Here is a 23,106-nt window from a genome sequence, read left to right as displayed (position 1 = left end):
ACAATTAATTTATCCTATTGCTAAATGTGGGCCCATCTAGTCAATGAGTATCTGTTTCTGCCTAGTCCCTTTTGCCTGTATGAGGACCATAGCCGTTTAACTTCACTTAAAATGTTGCAATTGAACCTACATCCACTACTATCCCTGGCTGATTGTTCCACACTCGCATCACTCTGAGTGAAAAAGTTACCCCTCAGGTTCAACTTAAATTTTTCACCCTTTACCACAAGCCTACAACCTCCAGTTGTAGGCTCACCAAACTTCAGGGGGAAAAGCCTGCATGTATTTACCCAATCTACACACCTCATTATTTTGTATACCTCTATAAGGTTTCCTGACATTCTCCTATGCTCCAGGGAATAAAGTAGTAACCTATTCAACTTTTCCCTATAACTCAGGTCAGTGCGTCCTTGCAACATTCATTGTGTAAGTCCTGCTCTGGTTTGTCCTGCCAAATGCAACACCTCACACTTGTCTGCATTAAATATCATCTGCCATTTTTCCAGCTGGTCCAGATCATACTGGAAACTTTGATAGCCTTTCTCCATGTCCACTGCACCCCTAATCTTGGCATCATCTGCAAATTTGCTGATCCATTTTACCACTTTATCATCTAAATTATTACTGTAGGTAATAAATAATGACTGATCCTGCACCAATCACTGTGGCACAGTAGTCACAGGCCTCCAGTCAGAGAGACAACTAGCTACTACCATTGTCTGTGTTGTCCCACTAAACCAACATTAAATCCAATTCCCTACTTCATCCTGAATGCCAAGTAACAGCCTTCTCAACCAGCCTCCTATGTGAGACTTTTGCTAAAGCCCCTTTCAACAATGTCCACCACCTTTTCTTCATCAACCTTCCTCATAACCTCCTTGGATATCACTATAAATATGGTTAGACATGACCTACCATGCACAAGGCCATGTTGACTATTCCTAATACTTAAAGTGGCATCCAATAATTTACCCACAACTGACATCAGGCTCATGGGACTGTAGGTTTCCAGCTTATTCTTAGAGTGAGTGAGTGTATGTGTGTGTGTGTGTGTGTGTGTGTGTGTGTGTATATGTATGTATGTGTGTATTTATGTGTGTATGTATATATACGTGTGTATGCATATGTGTATGTATGTGTGTATATATGTGTGTATACACACACACACATATACATATATATACACACACACACATACACATACACACACACAAATATATATATATATATTCACTCACCAATTAGTTTCCCATCAGATCCCTGGCATATCCTGAATGAAATGCTGAGTTCTTTCATTTATGCCAGATTTATCAAAGAATAACTTAAGTACATGGAGGCCATGCACCTAGTGTCTTGTTTCAGGTAAATGTGATGTTCTGTTACCATTTGGTTTTGCTTCGCTGATATAGTTTATGTGGGGTATTGATCTATTTCATTATATTTAAGGTATGGAATGAACTGTCTCGTTCAATTTGAAGATTTTGCAAACTCCAATGCTTTCCGCCTTCTCAACAAATATCGCAAGAGGTACCTCACTTTTAATGATGACATACAAGGTATGTGGTGCTGGGTGAAATTTGCAATTTTATAAGCTGTCAGTTAAGTAAATATCCCTTCAAATAGTTGAGCAGCAATGAACTAGTTGATATTTCAAATCTTATTTGTTGATATAAATCATGTGGACCTGTTTGTTGATATAACTCTGTCAAATCCTGGTGCCAAAATACCACCAAATATAGTCAAAAAAGAACCCACCACTCTGGATCCAAAGGGTCTGTGCAGGTTTCCATGTTTTGGAAAGAATTTACGTAGGGCATTTTTATGTTTGGATACTTCTGACATATGAGCATGTGTGCACTTCACAACCAGCCAAGTAAGTAGTAAATTTTCCTTTCTTAAATACTTCAATCGATACCCAGAAGTGGCACATTCCTACTTCACAGTGGCATCATTGGCATTTTGCTAATTGTTGAAGAAATGATAGTTCTTTCTTCTTGGAAGTTGTTGAAGAACACAACTAAAATGTACCCAACTCGTTTTGGAGAACTGTAATGAAACAAGATCTAATGATAGGAACGTAAAAGAAATTAAGTATTTAAAGACTGGTATATTTATAACAAGAATACTTACATTACTGAAGCAGGATCCATGAAAAGAGAAGCAGTGTTAATGTTTCAGGTCGATGACCTTTCATCAGTATTTAAAACATTAACTATCTCTCTCTCTCTCCATCTCTATTGTATGACTGCTGCATATTTCCAATGTTTTGATTTGTGTTTCAAATTTCTAGCATGTGCAGTGTTTTTCTTTTGAATGACAGCAAATATTTTGACCTAAGATAAGGAAAATATTTTTCAAGATTGTGGTTCACTGCTCCGATGCAATAGATTAGAATTGTTGGTAATTCACATGTGGCATTTTGGCGTTTGATATTAAAATAAAATCACCAAAAATCTGTTTCCATTCATTCTATTGAATGGAGCTGTGGAATCAGATACCGCTGGTGAACCTTCTCTGTAACAGTTGTATATGTTTTTGTTAAACATTTACTTAAGTTGTTCAATCATTTAATTTTTTTTCCCCTGGTGGTCGAAAACATTTTCTTTCTGCAGCTAAAGTGCCTAAGACTTTTGCACAGTACTGCAGAAAGAAAATGTCAACGCGGAGCGGAGAGCGAGTTTGAAGATCTGGTGGGAGCAATGGATGTTGGGAATGGTGAGGGTGGAGTGCTGTGGGAGGGGGTTTGGGACAGCTGGCAGAGAAGGAATGCAAGGGGTGGGTGTGGGGGGTGTGGCATGGGTGCAGACAAGCCTAGCCCTGAGACATCAGGCTAGGTCATTTAATTCCAAACAGTTGGTTTATTGATCGTTTCAGAATGTCTCCCTGGTGCTTCCTGCTCCCTCCCCTCTCCCTTCCCCTTTTCCAACCATGATTCCCCTCTCCCTTCCCCTTTTCCAACCATGATTCCCCTCTCCCTGCCCTCTTCCCTTTCTCAGTCCACAAAAGAGACCCATATCAGAATCATCACTCACATATGTCATGAAATGTGTGTGTGTATGTTTTTAGGGCAGCAGTACAGTGCAATACATAAAATTACTACAGTACTATGCAAAAGTCTTCGACACCCTAGCTTTGTATATGTGCCTCAGAATTTCTCACACTACTGTATATCGTACAACTACCACAGCATAGTAAATTGAAAATAGTCCCATTCAAGCCTAAAACTTTAATCAATGTGGAGGATTTCTTACTGTTGTGGGATAATATCATTCTTGAAAAGGAAGTCACTCAGCTTGGTGAGTGAGACTTGTGGCTTGAAACAATCTCGGGTTGTGAGGCTTCCCCCGTAGTGGTTGTAGGAGTTAACTCTGAAATGATTTTGACAGTTCTAGCCACCTTTTTTCTCCAACAGTTAACTCTGCTGTCCCCAGCTGATCGATGTGTCATCGCCAGATGATATCGGACGTAACCTCCACTGTGTAGAAGACTACCCCAGTTCTGTCCGTAATCTGTCCCAATACATACCTTTGATCACTTCTGTGATTCCTCGCCAGAACTGCTTGCCCAGGAGTAAGGGCTCCTTGTCTGAGGAGCCTTTAACTTGTCTCAGCTGTTTATCCTGCTGAGATTGAGTTTGAGGAGATTCAAGCATGAGCGCAATGGTCAATCCAGGAACAGCATAGTTGGTGAGTCGTTGATTGTGGAGTGTGCTGAACTGCGATGTGCAAGGAGGAAATTGGTGAGCTTCTGATTCAGTGTCAGTGTGCTATGCTGACATTGCTCGCAGTACTTTCTTTACAATCTGGACAAATCTTTCTATCAAGCTATTTGTAGCTCGGTGGTACGGTGCAGATGTAATATGTCTTATTCCAGGAATGACTGAAACTGTTCCACAATAAACTTTGTTCCATTGTCACTGAGTAAGTGTTCTGCAATACCAGTCCTTGAGAAGAGGCTTCTCAACATATCAACAGTGTTGGAGGTTGTAGTAAAGGCTATTGGGAACACTTCTGGCCACTTTGTAGTTGCATCGAAGAAATTTGTGCAAATGAATGGTCTGGTAAAATCCACGTGAATCCTCTTACAGGACAATGCAGGCATCCAATCAAGGATGGAGAGGTGCTGCTTTTGGCATCTTTTGGATGTTTTGGCATCCTGAGCGGTGCATGGCACGCTGTTTGATTTGTTGATTAATCCCAGGCCACCAGCCAAAACTTTGTGCCAACACTTTCATTTTGACCACCCCTAGATGGCTGACTTGTAGCTCCTTCAAGTTTTCAACTTGGATGGTACAACAACTCTCAATCTCCCCATCACGGACAAGTTCATCCTGGCACTGATAAAAATGGCGAAACTGGGATTTCACATATTTTAGGTGGCCATGTAAACCTGAGAGATTGTGGAATCTTTTCTGGTTCCCGTTTGGATTCTTTGCTGCCATAATAGGGAAACTTTCAATTTGCATTCGGGAGAATACATCAAGTGTACCAAATTTGCAAATTATTCCCAAGCATACAGCAAGATGAATGAGCGCATATCATTTCATTGAAATGAAACTTATCAGAAATTGAGCTAGTAAGAATTGCTATATTGATAGGTCGCATCAGGAGGACGATTGATGATTTCCCTCCACGCCTCTCTGACATAGTGGGGAACTGCGTACGAGGCAAGTTACAGCAATGGTTTGCTGGGTGAGTTTCCAAAGAGATCACTGGCTCGTAACCCAGCACGGATGGAAAGCGTGCAGGGGAGCAGGCTGGATTCGAACTCGGGACCTATCGCCCCGAAGTCTGGCACTGATGCCACTAGGCCACCAGCCAGGTCTGCTATATTGATAGCAAGGATTAAAGAATTGATCCAGATGAAGGTGAAGAGCGAATGAAAGCAAGGATATTTAGTCAGGACCTCAGACACCAAATGTTCTGCAGCTGAAAATGGGAGAGTGAAGAGGAGATGTACAGTAGACCAATGGTAGAAGGACAAGCAGTGCATAGAATTAACGAAGTAATATATAGAATTAATGAATATCGTGGAGGTGTTAGGAACTTAGGTAAGTGTCAGGGTTTTGAATGGAGTCCATGTGCATGCAGTAGATTTCACTTTCTTCCACATCTATTTCCTTTACTCCCGAGGTGACAGAGCAGATAGAAACCAGTCTTCATTTCCTGTCTACCTTCACCTTCCTAAGTTAGGGCTTTGGTAAACCTTTGGAAAGTAAATCCCCTGAAATAGTCAAGCCAATCAGACTTGTAGGGTATTTTAATCCGAAGAATGAGTATGATTGTGTCAAATTGGAAGTAAAGCATTTTTGAAATAGCCGATCTGAATCCAGTGACTTCAAGGTTACCTCTTTTCTGTTTTAGATATTTCAACGAGATATGCCTGATTTAAAACTTCTCCCAGATTTGACAATGGCCAGCTGGGATTGTATAGTGTCAGGAAACCTGACAGCTGAAAGCTGTTGAGGACTGTGGGACAAAGTATAAAGGAAGAAAAACTACGTCCTCTCATGCCTGATAACTCTCCCTAGCAGTCAAAGCTCTCAGTACAACCTGAGGTACTCTCTGCATCACTCATCTTTTCTTTCTGTTCTCAAAGGATCACCGGCATTACATTTTCCCATTCTTGTATACTGTTATCCTCCCCCACTAACCTATTAGTTTAGTTCCTGTCCACCAGCATTTCTGCCAAATTTTTCCATTTGTGTTGACATTATGTGATCAGCAAAGAGTATGGTAATAAATAAGTCAGCTGGATAAACATTGCATGAGAGGAACAGATGACAAAATGTAATCATCTGCAATAGTCATGCTGTCTAATTATGTGTATATAAGACACCATAAGTTGAGTGCACATTTCATTGTGTATGTTGCTGTTTCATTATTTATTTCTGATTGGCCTTTAGTAACATAATAATAATAACTATTGTTACAGCTATGACAAAGGCTCTTCTTCATGTTAAATGAGCCATCTCTCATCAGTACCAGAAATGCTTGGGTTGTCTTTCTATTAATGACCCAGAATTTAATACATGGGTTATCTTGTTTCAACAATAATCTGTTGCATTAGTACGGTAAGATGTTCGTACACTTACATTTGTGTGTAAATGTGACTATGCCCTCAAGGTTGCTGCGATCATCAGTGGGAAAACTTTAACCCCAACTTGTATCCTCCACTCCGTCCCACTGCCCCCAGCGTGAGTTGGGTGTGCTTAGAGTAGGAGTTGATTACTTCTATTTCTGTTGTCAACAACTATTACTTTAACTTGTCATAAGATCCTATATTAGTTTTAGGATGGACTTCAAAACATTGTTGCTAAATTCCAGACAAGATGAGCAAGACTGCAGGAAAAAATAATGTTGATATCTTGTCTGCCAAACTCACCAGGCATCTAAATTTTTCAGAGGGGAGAAATCAGCTTAAGCTACGTGAGCTTTTCTTGTACTTTGTAGGAGCATTTTGTACCTTAATGCATTATGGCTCCTGTTATGAACTAGCTGCTCGTCTTTCTAAGTCACCAGCCATCATTCTTCAGTCAAGCAGGTTGACACCTGGCATAGACGCTTGGAAGCAGGGGCTGCTTTGCTCTTCTGCACATCCATACAGCGGGAAACTCGACCTCAATATTTTAGTTTGTTGCAGTCCTGTATGCACTTTTCACTGACTGCCTCTCACTAACAGGATGGGTTTACTCGCTGAAACCTATGTAGACACCAGACGTTTCACTGCTTTGGGCCCATGTGTGCTGACTCCTCTGTGTGCTCCCACAATGCCACCACTATCGTTTCCTCCTTTCCAAGTCAAGCATTTGAAAGTGTGCATATGCGTGGGTCTGTGTCAGACAGAGAGAACATTCAGCACTGGCGGCCTTGGCCAAAACTTTGCAGTTGGCGACTTAATACTGAGCAATCTGCAGTTTCCACAAAATATCAGTTTAGTTGGGCCCTTTAGGGCAGTTGATTGAGGTACTTATTGCTGAATGTTGAGAACCACAAGTATTCAGAATTTCATGGCCCCTTCATGAAACATCGACCCTTACAGGACTCTGCCACACTGGGCAAGCTGCCATGAAGCAGAATCCAATATGAAATGAGCTAATACAGCCTAGGTTTTGAAAAGCCTGGAACATCTGAGTCGCAAAGCCATGCAAGTTTACCGTTCTTTCCTTCCCATCCTGCACAACGCTGTCTCCACAAATTAAAGGTGATGATGAAGTGATAATAATGGAACCTGAGAATTAATGGTATGTGAAAATTTGTATTTCTTGGCCCCCATATAAAACGGGTGTTTTCTGTGTGAAAGTGGCATAGCAAAAGTAAGAAGCATTTTGCCTGGATTAAAACAGCATTCCTTTGTTGGACAAAATTTTTTTTATCAATTGCAAACTATTATACATTAATATAAACAGCAATATAAAACTCAGTGATGATTGATTTCCCGTGTGAAGCACATAAAGCCATCTGGTTTGCATGTTCAGTAATAACGTCTATTTAATTTGGTCCAAATGAATCCACAGTTTGTTCAGGCATCCCTGTATATTATAGAACAATATGAGTCATTAAATTCAATAATATTGGTGTTGTTGGGAGTGGAGAGAATTTACATAAATTTTAGCCTAACTAAACTTGGAATGCTTTCAATATACATGATGGCAATGTTTAACAAACATTTTGGAGTTTGCATCTTTCTTTGCTTTGTCATGTTCTCCACCCTCTCTGAATATGAGAAAGAAGTTAGATTACTTTTTATTCAAACTGTAATTAATTGCAGATAATATTGAAAGAGAAATAAGAAACTCTATAAGGAGTTACCCTAAAAAGTTTTCATTGAAATTTGAAATCATATTTAAAGCTTGAAATATACAAGTCCAAGTTCAAAACTACAGTGGATTCTGGTTAATTGCCACTTATTTGGGATAGGAGACTTGCCAAATAGTTTTATACTAACCTCGGTCACATGCACTTGTGTGGTCGTAAGACCCTACACTGTACCTAGAGCGATCACTGAGAGTTGGCGAGAAATAAGCAGTAATTCAATTCGGAAGTGTTCTGCTCACCAGGGTTTCAAGTATTCAGGCTTGGAGATGCTAGAAATGGGCGGGAGTGAAAATGAAATGATTTCACTAGTTCATCAATTTAGGAATTATGAAGAACTTGAAGATATATTGACAATCAATTTGAATGTTACAATGAAAATGAAGATTTGTAGGATGCAATCATCGAAAAACATTGTATGTTCTCAGTCCATTATTGGCACCAGGTGGCTGTGCTGCATACACTGGGTGATTTCCTCAATTGATAACTATTAGAACTAAATGCAGTTTTATGATTCTGTAGAGTTAGTGGTAGTGTTCTAATTTGTTCTGTATTTCATTTTAAGTACATAAATTGTTACTCATTTAAATGGTAGTTTTGTCCTTTTTATACCTTATTAACTATTTCCAGGAAACTTCAGCTAATTGGATCAAAATGTACTTGTCCTGCTGTGTTACAATGAACTGGAATCTACTGTATATTCAATGTGTATGATGTAGGTGGGATTGAGGGGGTTGCAAAATTGAGAGAGTAATTTATTTAAAGGATTCAAACATTCACTTATTATCGAAGTATACAATTCTGAGATTCTTCTCCAGATAGCCATGAAACCAAGGAAAAAAAGAACGGCAACACAATTAATAGCCCCCCCAACCCATCCCCCGCTCAAAACACAAGAACATCACCCCCCCAGTACCTCTCTCCCTGCATAAACAAACAAAAATGCAACAAGAACATCAAACCCCAGATTTGTCAGCTAATTTAAAACCTATGACTTGCTTAACATACTAATGAGAAATTTCATCATTTTCATCAAAGATTAGATGAAAAATATTATTAACCTTTTTTGTCAGTTTGACCAGTAAATTGAGTTAGAAGATTTGGGTGCTAACATTCTCCCTGAAACTCCAGATATCCTGACTACCTTTCTAAGCATGGTGATGTTTCTAAGTACCATTTATTTGGATTCTGAGCCTTAGGTTCATAGTCAAAGAGAGATACAGTACATAAAAGCCCACTGAGTTCTTGCCAACCATCAACTACTCATCACTATTAACCCTATGTCAATCCCATTTTAGCAGTCCCCCATACTCTCATCTCCTCCTCCCTAATTCTACCAATCACTTACACACTAGTGCACTTTACTGTGGTCAACGAACCAAGCAATCTGCACACCTTTGGGTTTTGGGAATAAACGAAGCTGCTACAGGAAGCCCACGTGGTCACAGGTAGAATTTGCAAACTCTGTACTCTGTGCTTTGAGGCAATGGCTCTAATGCTTGCACCACTGTGCTGCCCAGTTGTTATAGAATATCGAACAAAAAACAGTACAGCACAGTCCGGGCCCGTCGGCCTGCAACCTTGTACCCACCCCTTAACCTACTCTAAGATCAATCAAACCCTTCCCTCCCACATAGCCCTCCATTTTTCTTTCATCCATGAGTTTATCTGAAAGAGTATGAAATGTTCTGAATGTATCTGTTTCTGCCATCACCATGGCAGTATATTCCATGCACCTATCACTCTCTACAGTGCCTATAAAAAGTATTCACCCGCTTGGAAGTTTTCATTTTTTATTGTTCTACAACCATTGAATCACAGTGGATTTATTTTGGCTTTATTGACACTGATCAACAGAAAAAGATTTTTGAGTCAAAGTAAAAACAGATCTCTACGAAGTGATCTAAATTAATTACAAATTCATTATAATTGGAGGCCGAGGGGGAAGGGGGGACTCACATAAAATCTCAGCTAGAGCTTGCCAGAAGGCATATGGAAGACTCTGAAGTCAGCTGGAAGAAGGTTCTGAGGTCTGATGAAACCAAAATTGAACTAACAGCAAAGTTAATATCCTGGAGTGGCCAAGTCAGAGTCCAGACCTCAATCCAATTGAGAATTTGTTGCTGGACTTGAAAAGGGCTGTTCACTCACAACCCCCATGCAATCTGACAGAGCTTGAGCAGTTTTGTAAAGAAAAATGGAGAAAAAACTGCAGTGTCCAGTTGTGCAAAGCCGAAAAAGAGACCCACAGATTCAAGGTTGTAATTGGTGCCAGAGGTGCATCTACTAAATACTGACTTAAAGGGAGTGAGTAATTATGCAATCAATTATCTTGTGTTGAGTAATTGTAAAAAAATTTAGACAAATATGTTTTCACTTTGACACAAGAGAATCTTTTCTGTTGATCAGTATCAAATTCAATGTTGTAAAACAATAAAACATGAAAACTTCCAAGTTCAATACTTTCTATAGTCACTGTATGTAAAAGGTAATTACTACATCTGATGTTCACCCTATGTTTTCCTCCAAACACCTTAAAATTCTGCCCCCTCCAAATAGCCCTTTCAGCCCTGTGGAAAAAGTCTCTGACTGTCTACTCTATATATGCCTCTTATCATTCTGTACACCTCCATCGTCACCTCTCATCCTCCTTCGCTCCAAAGAGAAACTCACTAACTCATTCAAAAGTTCAAAGTAAATTTATTAACAAGGTACATATAGGTTACTATATACTACTTTGAAGTTCATTTTCTTCCAGGCATTTACAGGAAAGATGAAGAAATATTTTTTTGTAGATTCTATTGTATAAACAAAGATTGACAAACAACCAAGGTGCAAAAGGAGACAACAGTGCAAATGAGAAAAAAGTAATACTGAGAACATAAATGTGAGACTGTAGGTCATAGAACCAGTTGAGAGGTGTGTTCAGTGAAGTTATCCACATCAGTTCAGGAGCCTGGTGGTTGTAGAGTAATAACTGTTCCTGAAGCTGGTGGTGTGGGTTCTAAAGCTCTGTACCTCCTGCCCAACGGTAGTAGTGAGAAGAGAGCATGGCCTGGATGGTAGGGATCTTTGATGGGTGCTGCTTGCTTGTGGCAGAACTCCATGTAAATGTACTCTGTGATGGGGAGGGCCTTGCCTGTGAGGGACTGGGATGTATCCCCCACTGTCTGTGGTATTTTCTGTTTCTGGGCACTGTTTACCTGTACAAGTTGGTCAAAGTTTTGGTGACATGCTGAGTCTATGCAAACTTCTAAGAAATAGAGATGCTGCCATGCTGCCTTTGTGATGGCACCTGCAGTATGTGCTTTCCCCAGGCGAGATCCTTTGATATGTTGGGGCCAAAGAATTAAAGCTACTGACCCTTTCCACCTTTCATCCCCTAATGAACACTGTCTTACAGACTTCTGACTTCTTCCTCCTGTAGTCAATAATCAGCTCTTTAGTTTTGCTGATGTCAGGTGTGAGTCTGTTGTTGTGACACCATTCAACTAAATTTTCAATCTCCCTCCTATATGCTGATTCATTACCATCTTTGATTGGGCCATCAACAATGGTGTCATCAGCAAACAAATACAACATTGGAGCTATGCTTAGCCACAATCATAGATATAAGGTGAATGAAGCTGGGAGCTAGACACACAGCCCTCTGGTGCACCTGTGCTGATGGTGAAGTGTTGTTAGTCTGTATTAACTGGGGTCTGCCAGTGAGGAAATTGAGAATCCCCAGTTGCCCAGGTCTTACAGCTTAGTGATGAGTTTCGAGTGGATGGAAGTGTTGGCTACAGCTCAGCCTTCAATGAGGAGCATCTTTATGTATGCATCCTCATTGTCCAGGCATTCCAGAGCTGAGTGAAGAGTCAGTGAAATGGCTTCTGTTGTTGACCTGTTGTGGTAATGGGCAAATTGGAGTGGATCCAGGTCACTCCTCAGGCAGGAGTTGGTATGCTTCATGACTAACCTCTTGAAGCACTTCATCACTGTGGAGTAAGTGCTGCTGGATAATGATCATTGAGGCAGTTCACCATGTTCTTCATAGGCACCCGTGGAATTGATGCCTGAGTAAAAGCAGTGGATACCTCGGTCTGCCAAACTGCGGGGTTGAAGTTGTCCATAAACGATCCAGCCAGCTAATTAGCACAGTTTTCAGTTCTTGGCTAGGTATGCTGTCTGGACCGGATGTTTTGTATGGATAAACTCTCCTGCATGATGCCTCACATTTGCCTCCAACACTGAAATCACAGGGTCGTCAGGAGCTGTGGAGGTTCATGAAGGTGCCTCTGTGTCCTGTTGGTCAAAATAATTATTGTCACATATATTCTTCGCTACATTGACGACTACGTTGGTGCTGCTTCCTGCACCCATGCTGAGCTTGTCAATTTCATCAACTTTACTTCTAACTTCCACCCAGCCCTCAAACTCACTTGGTCTATCTCGGACACTTCTCTCTCCTTTTTAGATCTCTCGGTCTCCATCTCTGGAGACAGACTGTCCACTGACATCTTCTATGAGCCCACTAACTCTCATAACTACCTCGACCATACCTCTTCCCACCCCGCCACATGCAAAAATGCTATTCCCTATTCCCGTTTCCTCCATCTCCGCCCAATCTGCTCACAGGATGAGGCTTTCTGTTCCAGGGCATCTCAAATGTCCTCTTTCTTTAAGGATCGTGGTTTCCCTTCTGCTGTCATCAATGGTGCCCTCACCCACATCTCCTCCATTTCCCACACTTCGGCCCTCACTCCATCCTCCCGTCAACGCAACAGGGACAGAGTTCCCCTTGTCCTCACCTACCACCCCACCAGCCTCCGGATCCAGCACATTATCCTCTGCAACTTCCGCCACCTTCAACAGGACCCCACCACTAAGCACATCTTTCCCTCTTCACCCCTCTCCGCTTTCCGCAGGGCTCGTTCCCTCCGCGACTCCCTGGTCCACATGTCCCTTCACATGGATCTCCCACCCGGCACTTATCCCTGTAAGCGTAAGTGCTATATCTCCTCTCTCACAATTATTCAGGGCCCCAAATTATCCTTCCAGGTGAGGCAACACTTCACTTGTGAGTCTGTTGGGGTCATCTATTGCTTCTGGTACTCCTGGTGCGGCCTCCTCTACATCGGTGAGACCCAACGCAGATTGGGGGACCGCTTCATCGAGCACCTCCACCAAATTCAGGCTGGAAAAGCAACACCTCATATACCATCTGGGTAGTCTGCAGCCCCTTGGCATAAACATTGAATTCTCCAACTTCCGGTAATTCCCTCCCCCTCCCTTCTCCCATCCCAGTTTCACTCTGCTCCATCCTCCAGCCGCCTATCACCTCCCTCATGGTTCCACCTCCTTCTACTACCCATTGTGTTTTCCCCTATCCCTTCTTCACCTTTCCTGCCTATCCCCTCCCCCACCCCTTGATCTTTCCCCTTACTGATTTTTCACCTGGAACCTACCAGCCTTCTCCTTCCCACCCTCCCCCCACCTTCTTTATAGGGCCCCTGTCCCCTCCCTCTTCAGTCCTGGCAAAGGGTCTCGGCCCCAAATGTTGACTGTTCGTTTCCGAGGATGCTGCCCGACCTGCCGAGTTCCTCCAGTGTGCAGTACGTATTGTCACATATGTTGCTTGGTTTTACTTTGTAGGAGGTAATGACATTCAAGCCCTGCTGCAATTATCGAGTGTCCCACTTTGATTCAAGTGTAGTCTGGAATTGTACTCTCCATATGAGATGGCCTTCCAGAGGTCATACCTGGGCCTCTTGTACTTTCCTGGATCACCAGTTCTGTAGGCCACTAATCTATCCCTCAGCAGATTTCTGAATCAGAATCAGGTTTATTATCACCGGCACGTGACATGAAATTCGTTAACTTTGCAGCAGTTCTATGCAATACATAATCTAGCAGAGAGAGAGAAAGAAATAGTAATAAATAAAATAAAACAATAATTAAACAAGTAAATCAATCACGTATATTGAATAGATTATTAAAAAGGTGGGCAAAAGCAGAAATACTGCATATTTAAAAAAAAGTGAGGTAGTATCCAAAGCTTCAAAGTCCATTTAGGAATCGGATGGCAGAGGAGAAGAAGCTGTTCCTGAATTGCTGAGTGCGTGCCTTCAGGATTCTGTATCTCCTACCTGATGGTAACAGTGAGAAAAGTGCATGCCCTGGGTGCTGGAGGTCTTTAATAATGGACGTTGCCTTTCTGAGACACCGCTCCCTAGATACTTCGTAGGCTAGTACCCAAGATGGAGCTGACTAGATTTACAACCCTCTGCAGCTTCTTTCGGTCCTGTGCAGTAGCCCCTCCACACCAGAGCGTGATGCAGCCTGTCAAAATGCTCTCACGGTACAACTATAGAAGTTTTTGAGCGTATTTGTTGATATGCCAAATCGCTTCAAACTCCTAATGAAGTATAGCCTTGCCTTCTTTATGCCTACATCAATATGCTGGGACCAGGTTAGATCCTCAGAGATCTTGACACCCAGGAATTTGAAGCTGCTCACTCTCTCCACTTCTGATCCCTCTATGAGGATTGGTATGTGTTCCTTCGTCTTACCCTTTCTGAAGTCCACAATCAGCTCTTTCTCTGACGTTGAGTGCCAGGTTGTTGCTGTGGCACCATTCCACTAGTTGGCATATCTCACTCCTGTACACTCTCTCATCACCACCTGAGATTCTACCAACAATGGTTGTATCGTCAGCAAATTTATAGATGGTATTTGAGCTATGCCTAGCCACACAGTCATGTGTATACAGAGGGTAGAGCAGTGGGCTAAGCACACACCCTGAGGTGCACCAGTGTTGATCATCAGTGAAGAGGATATGTTATCACCAATCCGCACAGACTGTGGTCTTCCAGGTAGGAAATCAAGGATCCAATTGCAGAGGGAGGTACAGAGGCCCAGCTTCTGCAACTTCTCAATTAGGATTGTGAGAATGATGGTATTAAATGCTGAGCTAATGTCGGTGAACAGCATACTGACGTAAGTGTTTGTATTATCTTGGTGGCCTAAAGCCATGGAGAATGCATCTGCCATTGACCTATTGTGACGATAGACAAATTGCAATGGGTCCAGGTCCTTGCTGAGGCAGGAGTTCAGTCTAGTAATAACCAACCTCTCAAAGCATTTCATCACTGTGGATGTGAGTGCTACCGGGCGATAGTCATTAAGGCAGCCCACATTATTCTTCTTTGGTACTGGTATAATTGTTGCCTTTTTAAAGCAAGTGGGAACTTCTGCCCATAGCAGTGACAGATTGAAAATGTCCTTGAATACTCCTAGTTGGCTGGCACAGGTTTTCAAAGCCATGCCAGGTACTGCATCGGGACCTCCTGCCTTGCGAGAGTTCACTCTCTTTAAAGACAGTCTAACATCGGTCTCTGAGACAGAGATCACAGGGTCATCAGGCGCAGCAGGGATCTTCACAGCTGTAAATGTGTTCTCCCTTTCGAAGCGTGCATAGAAGACATTGAGTTCATCTGGTAGTGAGGCATCGCTGCCATTCATACTATAGGGTTTCACTTTGTAGGAAGTAATGTCCCTGCCAGAGTTGCCGTGCATCTGATATCGCCTCCAACCTCGTTCAAAATTGTTTCTTTGCCCTCGAAATAGCCCTCAGCAAATCATACCTGGTTTTCTGGTACAGGCCTACGTTGCCGGACTTGAATGCCACAAGTCTAGCCTTCAGCAGACGACATACTTCCTGGTTCATCCATGGCTTTTGGTTTGGGAATGTACAGTAAGTCTTTGTAGGCACACACTCATCCACAAATCTCTTTGGTCATCTTGGGCTTCTGGTTGGGGACAATTCAGAATGATTTTTTGGGGACACACTCGTCCAGGAGTACCCTTATAAAATTTGTGACAACCAGTTCATTCAAGCCCTCGAGGTACTTGAACGTGGGCCAGCTGAAGCAGTTTTGTAGCTATTCCTTTGTCTCCCATGCCCACTTCTTTGTTGTCCTTACCTCTGATGCCTTGCTCTTTAGTCTCTGCCTCTATGTAGGTGGGGGAGGACAGCCAGATGGTCAGATTTCTGAAATGCAGTCAACGGATGGAATAGTAGGCATTCTTGTTGGTAGTGTAACCTATTCTCAGGCAGCATCCCAGTAAATCTCATAAGCTGCTTATCTAAGCTTTACAAATCCTTCCTATAATAAGGTGACCAGAACTGAACACAATACTCCAAGTGTGATCTACACTTTTACAGAGCTGCAACATTACCTCATGACTCTTGAACTCAATCCTCCAATTAATGAAGGCCAACACCCCATATGCCTTTTTAACCAGCCTATCAACTTGTGTGAGAACTTTGAGGGATCTATGGATGTGGACACCAAGATCCCTCTGTTCCTCCACACTGCTGAGAATCCTGCCATTCACCATATATTCTGCCTTCAAGTTTGAGCTTCTGTAGAGTATCACTTCACACTTTTCTGGATTGAACTCCATCTGCCAATTCTCAGCCTATCTCTCCATTCTATCCATGTCCTGTTATAACCTACCACAACCTTCTACACCACCTACAACAGCACCTACCTTCATATCATCTGCAAAGATACTAACCCAACCTTCCACTTCCTCGTATGTCATTTATAAAAATCACAAGAAGTCAAGGATGGGATTTGAATTCATGACTTAAGTGGGGACTGCGATACACTATTTTAGATCCTCCGTCATCCTGACTCCAATCTATATCCTTTTCTTCCTATAAAAAATAAATAGTAAGCATTAAATTAATATTTAAAGAGCATTTGCTTAGTACAGGCTTTATGTACTGAAGATTTCTTGCAATAAGACATTTCTGATTTCTCATAAAACTGTATTTTGTTCACAGGGACTGCATCAGTGGCAGTAGCTGGCATACTGGCTGCACTGAGAGTAACCAAGAACAAACTTTCTGATCATACATTTGTCTTCCAAGGAGCTGGGGAGGTTGTATTTCTTGTTCTTGTTTTTTTTATATATAATCATAACTCTTTGCTTTCCTATATTCTGAGGTTAATTTGCTGGGTATATCTTGACCTGCTGTAATATTACTTGTAGCGTTCATATCGCTTTCAGGATTTGCAATATAGAGTCATCTGGCACAGAAATGGGCCCTTTGGACTGTCATTTTTATGCTGACCATCAAGTACCCATCGAGATTAATCCTATTTACCAACACTTGGTTCATAGCCTTCTACACTTTTGGCAATTAAAGTGTTTCTCTGGATACCAAAATGTTGTGACAGTCTCTTCCTCCACCATCTTCTCAGGCAGTGTGTTCCGAGCACTAACCACTTTTAACCTCTTAAATTTGGTGCCCTCTGTTTATAGACAATATTGGAACAATGACAAATTTACTACCATCTACCCTACCTATGCTTCTCATATTTGTGTACTTTTCTGTCAGATCCCACCCTTAATTTCCACTTCAAGGAAAACAAACCCAGTCTGTCCTCAGATAACTGAGACTCTCCATCCCAGTCAATACCTTGATGAGTCTCCTCTGCACTCTCTCTAGGACAAACACACCCTTTCAATGTTGATGTGAAAATAAAAACTGCACACAGTAGTACAGATACAACCATGCCAATGTTTTGTAAAGTTGTTCATAATTTTCCCTGTTCGTACGTTCTGTGGCCCAGCTAATGAAGATTAGCATCCCATTTAGCTTTTTTTTACTGCCCTGTTTACCAGTGTTGCTCCCTTCAGGGAGTTTTGGACTTGTACAGTACACCAAGCTCTCTCTTTTCCTCAGTACTCCTTAGGGTCACACTTTTCATTGTGCATTGTTGCATCTCCCAAAATGCATCACTTAGCACTTTGTAAATGGAAATTTGTTTTAACGTATCATGGCCCTTGTGGCTACGGGGGTCAGGGGGTATGGAGGGAAGGCTGGGGCGGGATTCTGAGTTGGATGATCAGCCATGATCATAATGAATGGCAGTGCAGGCTCGAAGGGCCGAATGGCCTACTCCTGCGCCTATTTTCTATGTTTCTATCAGAAATTCCTGTATTGCCATGTAAAATTCTAGTGCACCAAAAAAACCATTTTGAAAATGTCTCATTGGCCTGTAATCAGTATGTTAATGTGTGCAAAAGTTATCAATTTTGTTAATTGATTTATTATGTGAAATTGTCCATGATTTTAGTCCTCTCATTTGAAAGTAAAGCTTAAATGGTCAAATAGTACTCGTAATTTGGCAATAAATGTGAAATCTACATCACTTGTTGTGTATTGTTGATGTATCACAGGCAGCCATGGGAATTGCAGATCTCATCATGATGGCAATGGAAAAAGATGGAACCTCAAGACAAGAAGCTCTGAAAAAGATTTGGATGGTGGACTCAAAGGGCCTTATTGTTAAGGTAATAATATTTTTATTATTACTACATTTGTTATGTATTAAAGATAACTGTTGTTAAGGATGAGTAAAGCCACATAGCAAAAAATAACACTGTGTTTAAGCAATCACATATTATCTAATCCTAGAACAAAATTGCTTTTGCTGTCCTTGACCTTCTGGATATTAAAGGTTTCAGGATGGGAGGAACTGTCAAGCCTTTCAACATGTTTAGGATGGTTGTGCTGGCAGTGATGATACTGCTTATTGTAGATGATTCCGTAGTACATGAACACTATTGGAAATGCAGTCAGCCAGATTAGTAGACTATTCTTTCTCAGAATAAGAATCAGATTTATTATTACTGACTTGCATGATGTGAAATTTTTTGTTATGTGGCAGCGGTACAGTGTAAAGACATAAAGTGCTGTAAGTTACTAAAATAAATGGTGCAAAAATAAAGGAATAACAATCCTGATTTGAAAAAGGAAAATATTTTTGCAAACAAGGAAATGAATCAGTTATCATTAAGTATTCACCATCTGTCCTCTCATGGCTGCAATATCTAAGTAACTGGTCCATCTGTTTCAGTTCAGTGAAGATGCTTATGTTGTTCACGTTGTGTAAGGTATAGCAGTTGCAATGCTGGTAGGTGGAGTCATTTTGATTAAACTTGTAAAATTATCTCCTCTTGTCATTTTTCATGACATGAATGTTGTTAGTCCAACAAACATGTTTGAGATTACTGGATGAAGCTGCAGTCTGCTTCAATAACTGAGGAGCTGCAGATATGTTTAAACACTGAATGTCTGCAAGGTTATTATCAGATGACTTCTCCACAAATCTCTGTGTTGTTGGTACCATCATTAAATGATCTATATGTGACAGAAGATTTTGAGAATTATTTGAATATGTTTATTCCTATTTTGTTATTATGAAATAACAAAACTTGAAAGTCCATTTAAAAAGCTGTATTGTTCAGAAATTAGTGTGATGCTGCTGGTCCTCTGTATGAGGTTGACATAAAAGTTCCTTCACAGATTATATTTGTGCCTTGGCTAGTCTTTGCACTTCTTCCAAGTGGTTTTGAACATAGAGCAGAGCTAATTCTTAGTTAATGGAGATCAAGTGACATAACCAGCAAGTAATGTCTTCGAATATGTTTCTTCTGATGTCAGCAGCTCCTGCTGGTATGGAGGACATCTATTTTCATTCCTTGTGCACTTGGACAGGATGGGCACTGTATTGTAACGGTTTGATGCAATTCTGGATGACTGTTAGTGTCAAAACTCGTCCAGTTTTGGCACAGGTACTAAATTGTAAGCAAAACCATTGAAGGGTCAGAAGCATAAGTGATAGTATAGAAATTGATCACTCCTTAATCATTACATGTTTGATTTCAGTGCTCTTATTGACCAATAAGTTTAAATAAAAAGATTGAAGTATGTTGAATTGCTTTTCAGCCAACCCCACCCCACTCCTCCCCCCCAGCCCCTGGTAAGCAGTATATATTAAAGCGTATAAAATAGTCAATTCAACAGACTATGTTCGTACAATATAGTACATCATCCATAGATAACCTCTCCTCCATCCTTTCTGTTGCTTTTCCAATTCTTTTCTCTGCTTCACAGAAGGCACGCAATCAACACTTTACAAACAACCTCTTCCCCTCCATTATCAAATTTCTAAATGGTCCATGAACACTACCTCATTATTTTGCTCTTTTTTTACACGACTTTTTTTATATTTCTTATTGTGTTCGTAATATTTTGTGTTGCACTGTACTGCTGCAAAACAACAAATTTCATGACATCCTGTATGTCAGTGATAATAGACCTGATTCTGATTCTCTTTGTCATTATTTCCTCTTGATTTTTTTAATATAATTTTCAACTTGTCTTTTCTTATCCTTTCTTAAAATTTCCATGCTGACTGTACAACTAATTCATACCAATGTCTACACTGCTCCACTATCAATCTTTCCCATCCTACCGCCTACATGACCAGGTCTCCACTATCACTATCACAGTGTCCTTTTGTATGAATAATGATCTGACCTTTTATTCCTATCCTTGCCCTGCGGAACTTGTTGGGCTAGACATGTAACATGTACTGCAAAATTGTGTCCTTGTGCAGGGAAGAAGCCATCTGACCCATGAAAAGCAGATGTTTGCTCAGGATCATCCGCCAATGAAAAGTCTGGAAGAGGTTGTTCAGAAAGTTAAACCTACTGCTTTAATAGGTACATTTAAAATTCTATCGCTGTATTTGGTTTATTTCATGCTTAAATGTCAGAATTCAATAACAGACGATCTTAATTTAAAAAGCAGGTTTATAAATTTTGGGAAATAGTATTGAACCATAATATGAGGACTTCATAATTTTAAACAAAAGAATTTGCTAAATCTTCTAAGTTATTCACTTGTGACTAGGTGTTTTTTTCCAGAATCCCAGTCATTGAGCTATTCCTGTAAAATCAGAACTGGGCCTAACTTGTGTATGTCTAAGTGTGTGTATGGTTTTAATCACAGTCTCATATGTTAATAAGACTGTTTCCTTTAGTTTTCTTTGTTGGTTAAGTTGGTGACATACTTATATTAACTGAGGAAATCAATTGGTGTTTGTTACACTTCAGTAACACCTGCTGATGTCTCCACTGTTGTCACCATCACCTGCTGTGGATCTATTCAAAAAGTCTTCATATAATTTAGCTATGTTCTTTAAAAATGCAAGTGATACATTTAATATTCTAATGCTGCAGTGCTGAAAACTTACTGAATTTTCACTGAGAATTTATGCAAATGATAAGTACTCAAAGTTATTGCCAAAAACACTGTACAAGTGGACCACAGGTTCTATTTTTGTTTTCTGATCTCTGAAACAGGAGCTCCTGCAATATTATGCCAACCCTCTTGATTCCTTTTGAGATTGAGATCAATATCATTGAAGTAAAGGGTGCCATTCATTTGTTTCTCCTGTCAAATGTTTTGCAGTCAGCTGACTTTATTAATTTAAAAAAAATCAGATGTAAAGATTTATCTAATGATGGATTGATTAAATGATAGGTGTAATCAATGTGACTGTGTTCCAATATTCTTCATTTTACCGAATTATCCTTTGTTACTGATTTTATTTAATCAAAGCTAGAATCTACCAAGGTTGACACACGTTCCCTCCCTTCATTCCTCATCCTGCAATTTTGATCAGTCTTTTGAACAGGATCTGTAGTAGGAAATTTAGACAGAAGCATCAAATTGAGATCTTCAGCAATCAGACACCATTGAGTCTGATTGATATTGACAGTTATTGGCATGTGCTGATGTTGGCAGCTAATACAACAGGGGCATTAAATTCCGATAATGCATGTATTTTGTTAAAAGCAGAAATAAATTCTGGATTTATTGGTGACCACTTTTTGAAGAAAAACTGCCTGTGTATCAGAACTTAACTCTTGGTAGTTTCAACTGGTTTCTAACAAGTCAGTCTGTCACGTTCTGATCCCAGAATGTTGCCTGCATTTTATTCAGTGATGAGAAAGAAAACAAGGCAGTTCCAACTTAGAGAGGAAATGTGTGCTAAACAGCTGAAATTGGTCCAATTCACATTGTAACATTCTAATAACCACAGTATTATTTAAGTTTGATGCAATATATTTAATTATCTGGAGCAGATCTTCTCAGAGGTGTGAAAAGCTGAGAAGTTACATTGTTATGCTTTGATTTTTTTTAATAAGTGACTGAAGTTACAACTGAGAAATACCTTTTTATGTTGAGATTCCTATTAATAATATTATTAGAGGTTGGTATTCAGGGAAAGCTAAATCCCACAGTGCCAGGTACTTCAGGGAAAGGCTGAAATCCCAGAATTTTCACAATTTAGAACTTGCAGCTGAAGAAGCAGTACCCAAAAAGGAAATATTTGCCGTACTTTCTCCACTCAGTTCCCTCTGTGCTTCCTCTACTGAATGGGTGTGCAAGTTTCCACCAATGGCAATGTAACTGAAAGTGTTTGCACAGACTTGCCCATTAATATGTGATTACAGTATGGTCCACACTGGCAATATAATTGCTAAATTCTACCCCAAAGAGTTTCATTATCATTCATTCTAGCAGGTTTAACAGAAACAGTGGGGCATTTTGTGAACTGTATAATGATAAATAACTTTATTCTGTCTGGGTAGAGTTACAGTGAATTAAGTGTGAGAGTGGGATTGTTGTGACAGCCATTATTATTTGATAGGCTGAGTGGTTTCGACTGGTTTTGAATGGTTTCAGGAGATGTAGAGTCAGTATGGATAGAACTGAGAAACTGTAATGGCAAAAAGACCTTGTTGGGAGTTATCTACAGGCCCCCAAACAGTAGCCTGGATATAGGGTGCAAGTTACATCAAGAATTAAATTTGGCATGTCGCAAAGATAATTCTACGGTTGTTATGGGGGATTTTAATATGCAGGTAGACTGGGAAAATCAGGTTGGTACTGGACCCCAAGAAAGGGAGTTTGTGGAATGCCTCAGAGATGGATTCTTAGAGCAGCTTGTATTAGAGCCTACCAGGGAGAAGGCAATTCTGGATTTAGTGTTGTGCAATGAGCCAGATTTGATAAGGGAACTCAAGGTAAAGGAGCCATTAGGAGATAGTGACCATAATATGATATAAGTTTTAATCTACAATTTGAGACGGAGAAGGGAAGATCAGAAGTGTCAGTATTACAGTTGAACAAAGGAGACTATGGACACGTGAGGGAGGAGCTGGCAAAAGTTGACTGGAGAGATACCCTAGCAGGGATGACAGTGGATCAACAATGGCAGGTATTTCTGGGAATAATACAGAAGGTGCAGGATCAGTTCATTTCAAAGAGGAAGAAAGGTTCTAAGAGGAGTAAGGGGTGACCGTGGATGACAAGGGAAGTCAAGGACAGTATAAAAATAAAAGAGAGGAAGTATAACATAGCAAGAATGAGTGA

General features: G+C 40.6%; 1 protein-coding gene across 1 annotated transcript in view; it reads left to right on the top strand.

Annotated features, from left to right (window-relative positions):
* The window catches only part of LOC140200269 (NADP-dependent malic enzyme-like), a 163,517-nt gene that overhangs the window by 110,247 nt on the left and 30,164 nt on the right, over positions 1 to 23,106 (top strand). The window contains exons 7-10 of the mRNA XM_072263357.1: positions 1,447 to 1,556; positions 16,651 to 16,748; positions 18,054 to 18,167; positions 20,279 to 20,384. Coding sequence (XP_072119458.1) covers positions 1,447 to 1,556; positions 16,651 to 16,748; positions 18,054 to 18,167; positions 20,279 to 20,384 — 428 coding nt within the window. The remainder of the gene's footprint in view (positions 1 to 1,446; positions 1,557 to 16,650; positions 16,749 to 18,053; positions 18,168 to 20,278; positions 20,385 to 23,106) is intronic.

This window comes from Mobula birostris, chromosome 7 (genome assembly GCF_030028105.1).
Source record: "Mobula birostris isolate sMobBir1 chromosome 7, sMobBir1.hap1, whole genome shotgun sequence".
Lineage (NCBI taxonomy): Eukaryota > Metazoa > Chordata > Chondrichthyes > Myliobatiformes > Myliobatidae > Mobula > Mobula birostris.
This window is presented reverse-complemented; position numbering and strand designations above follow the sequence as displayed.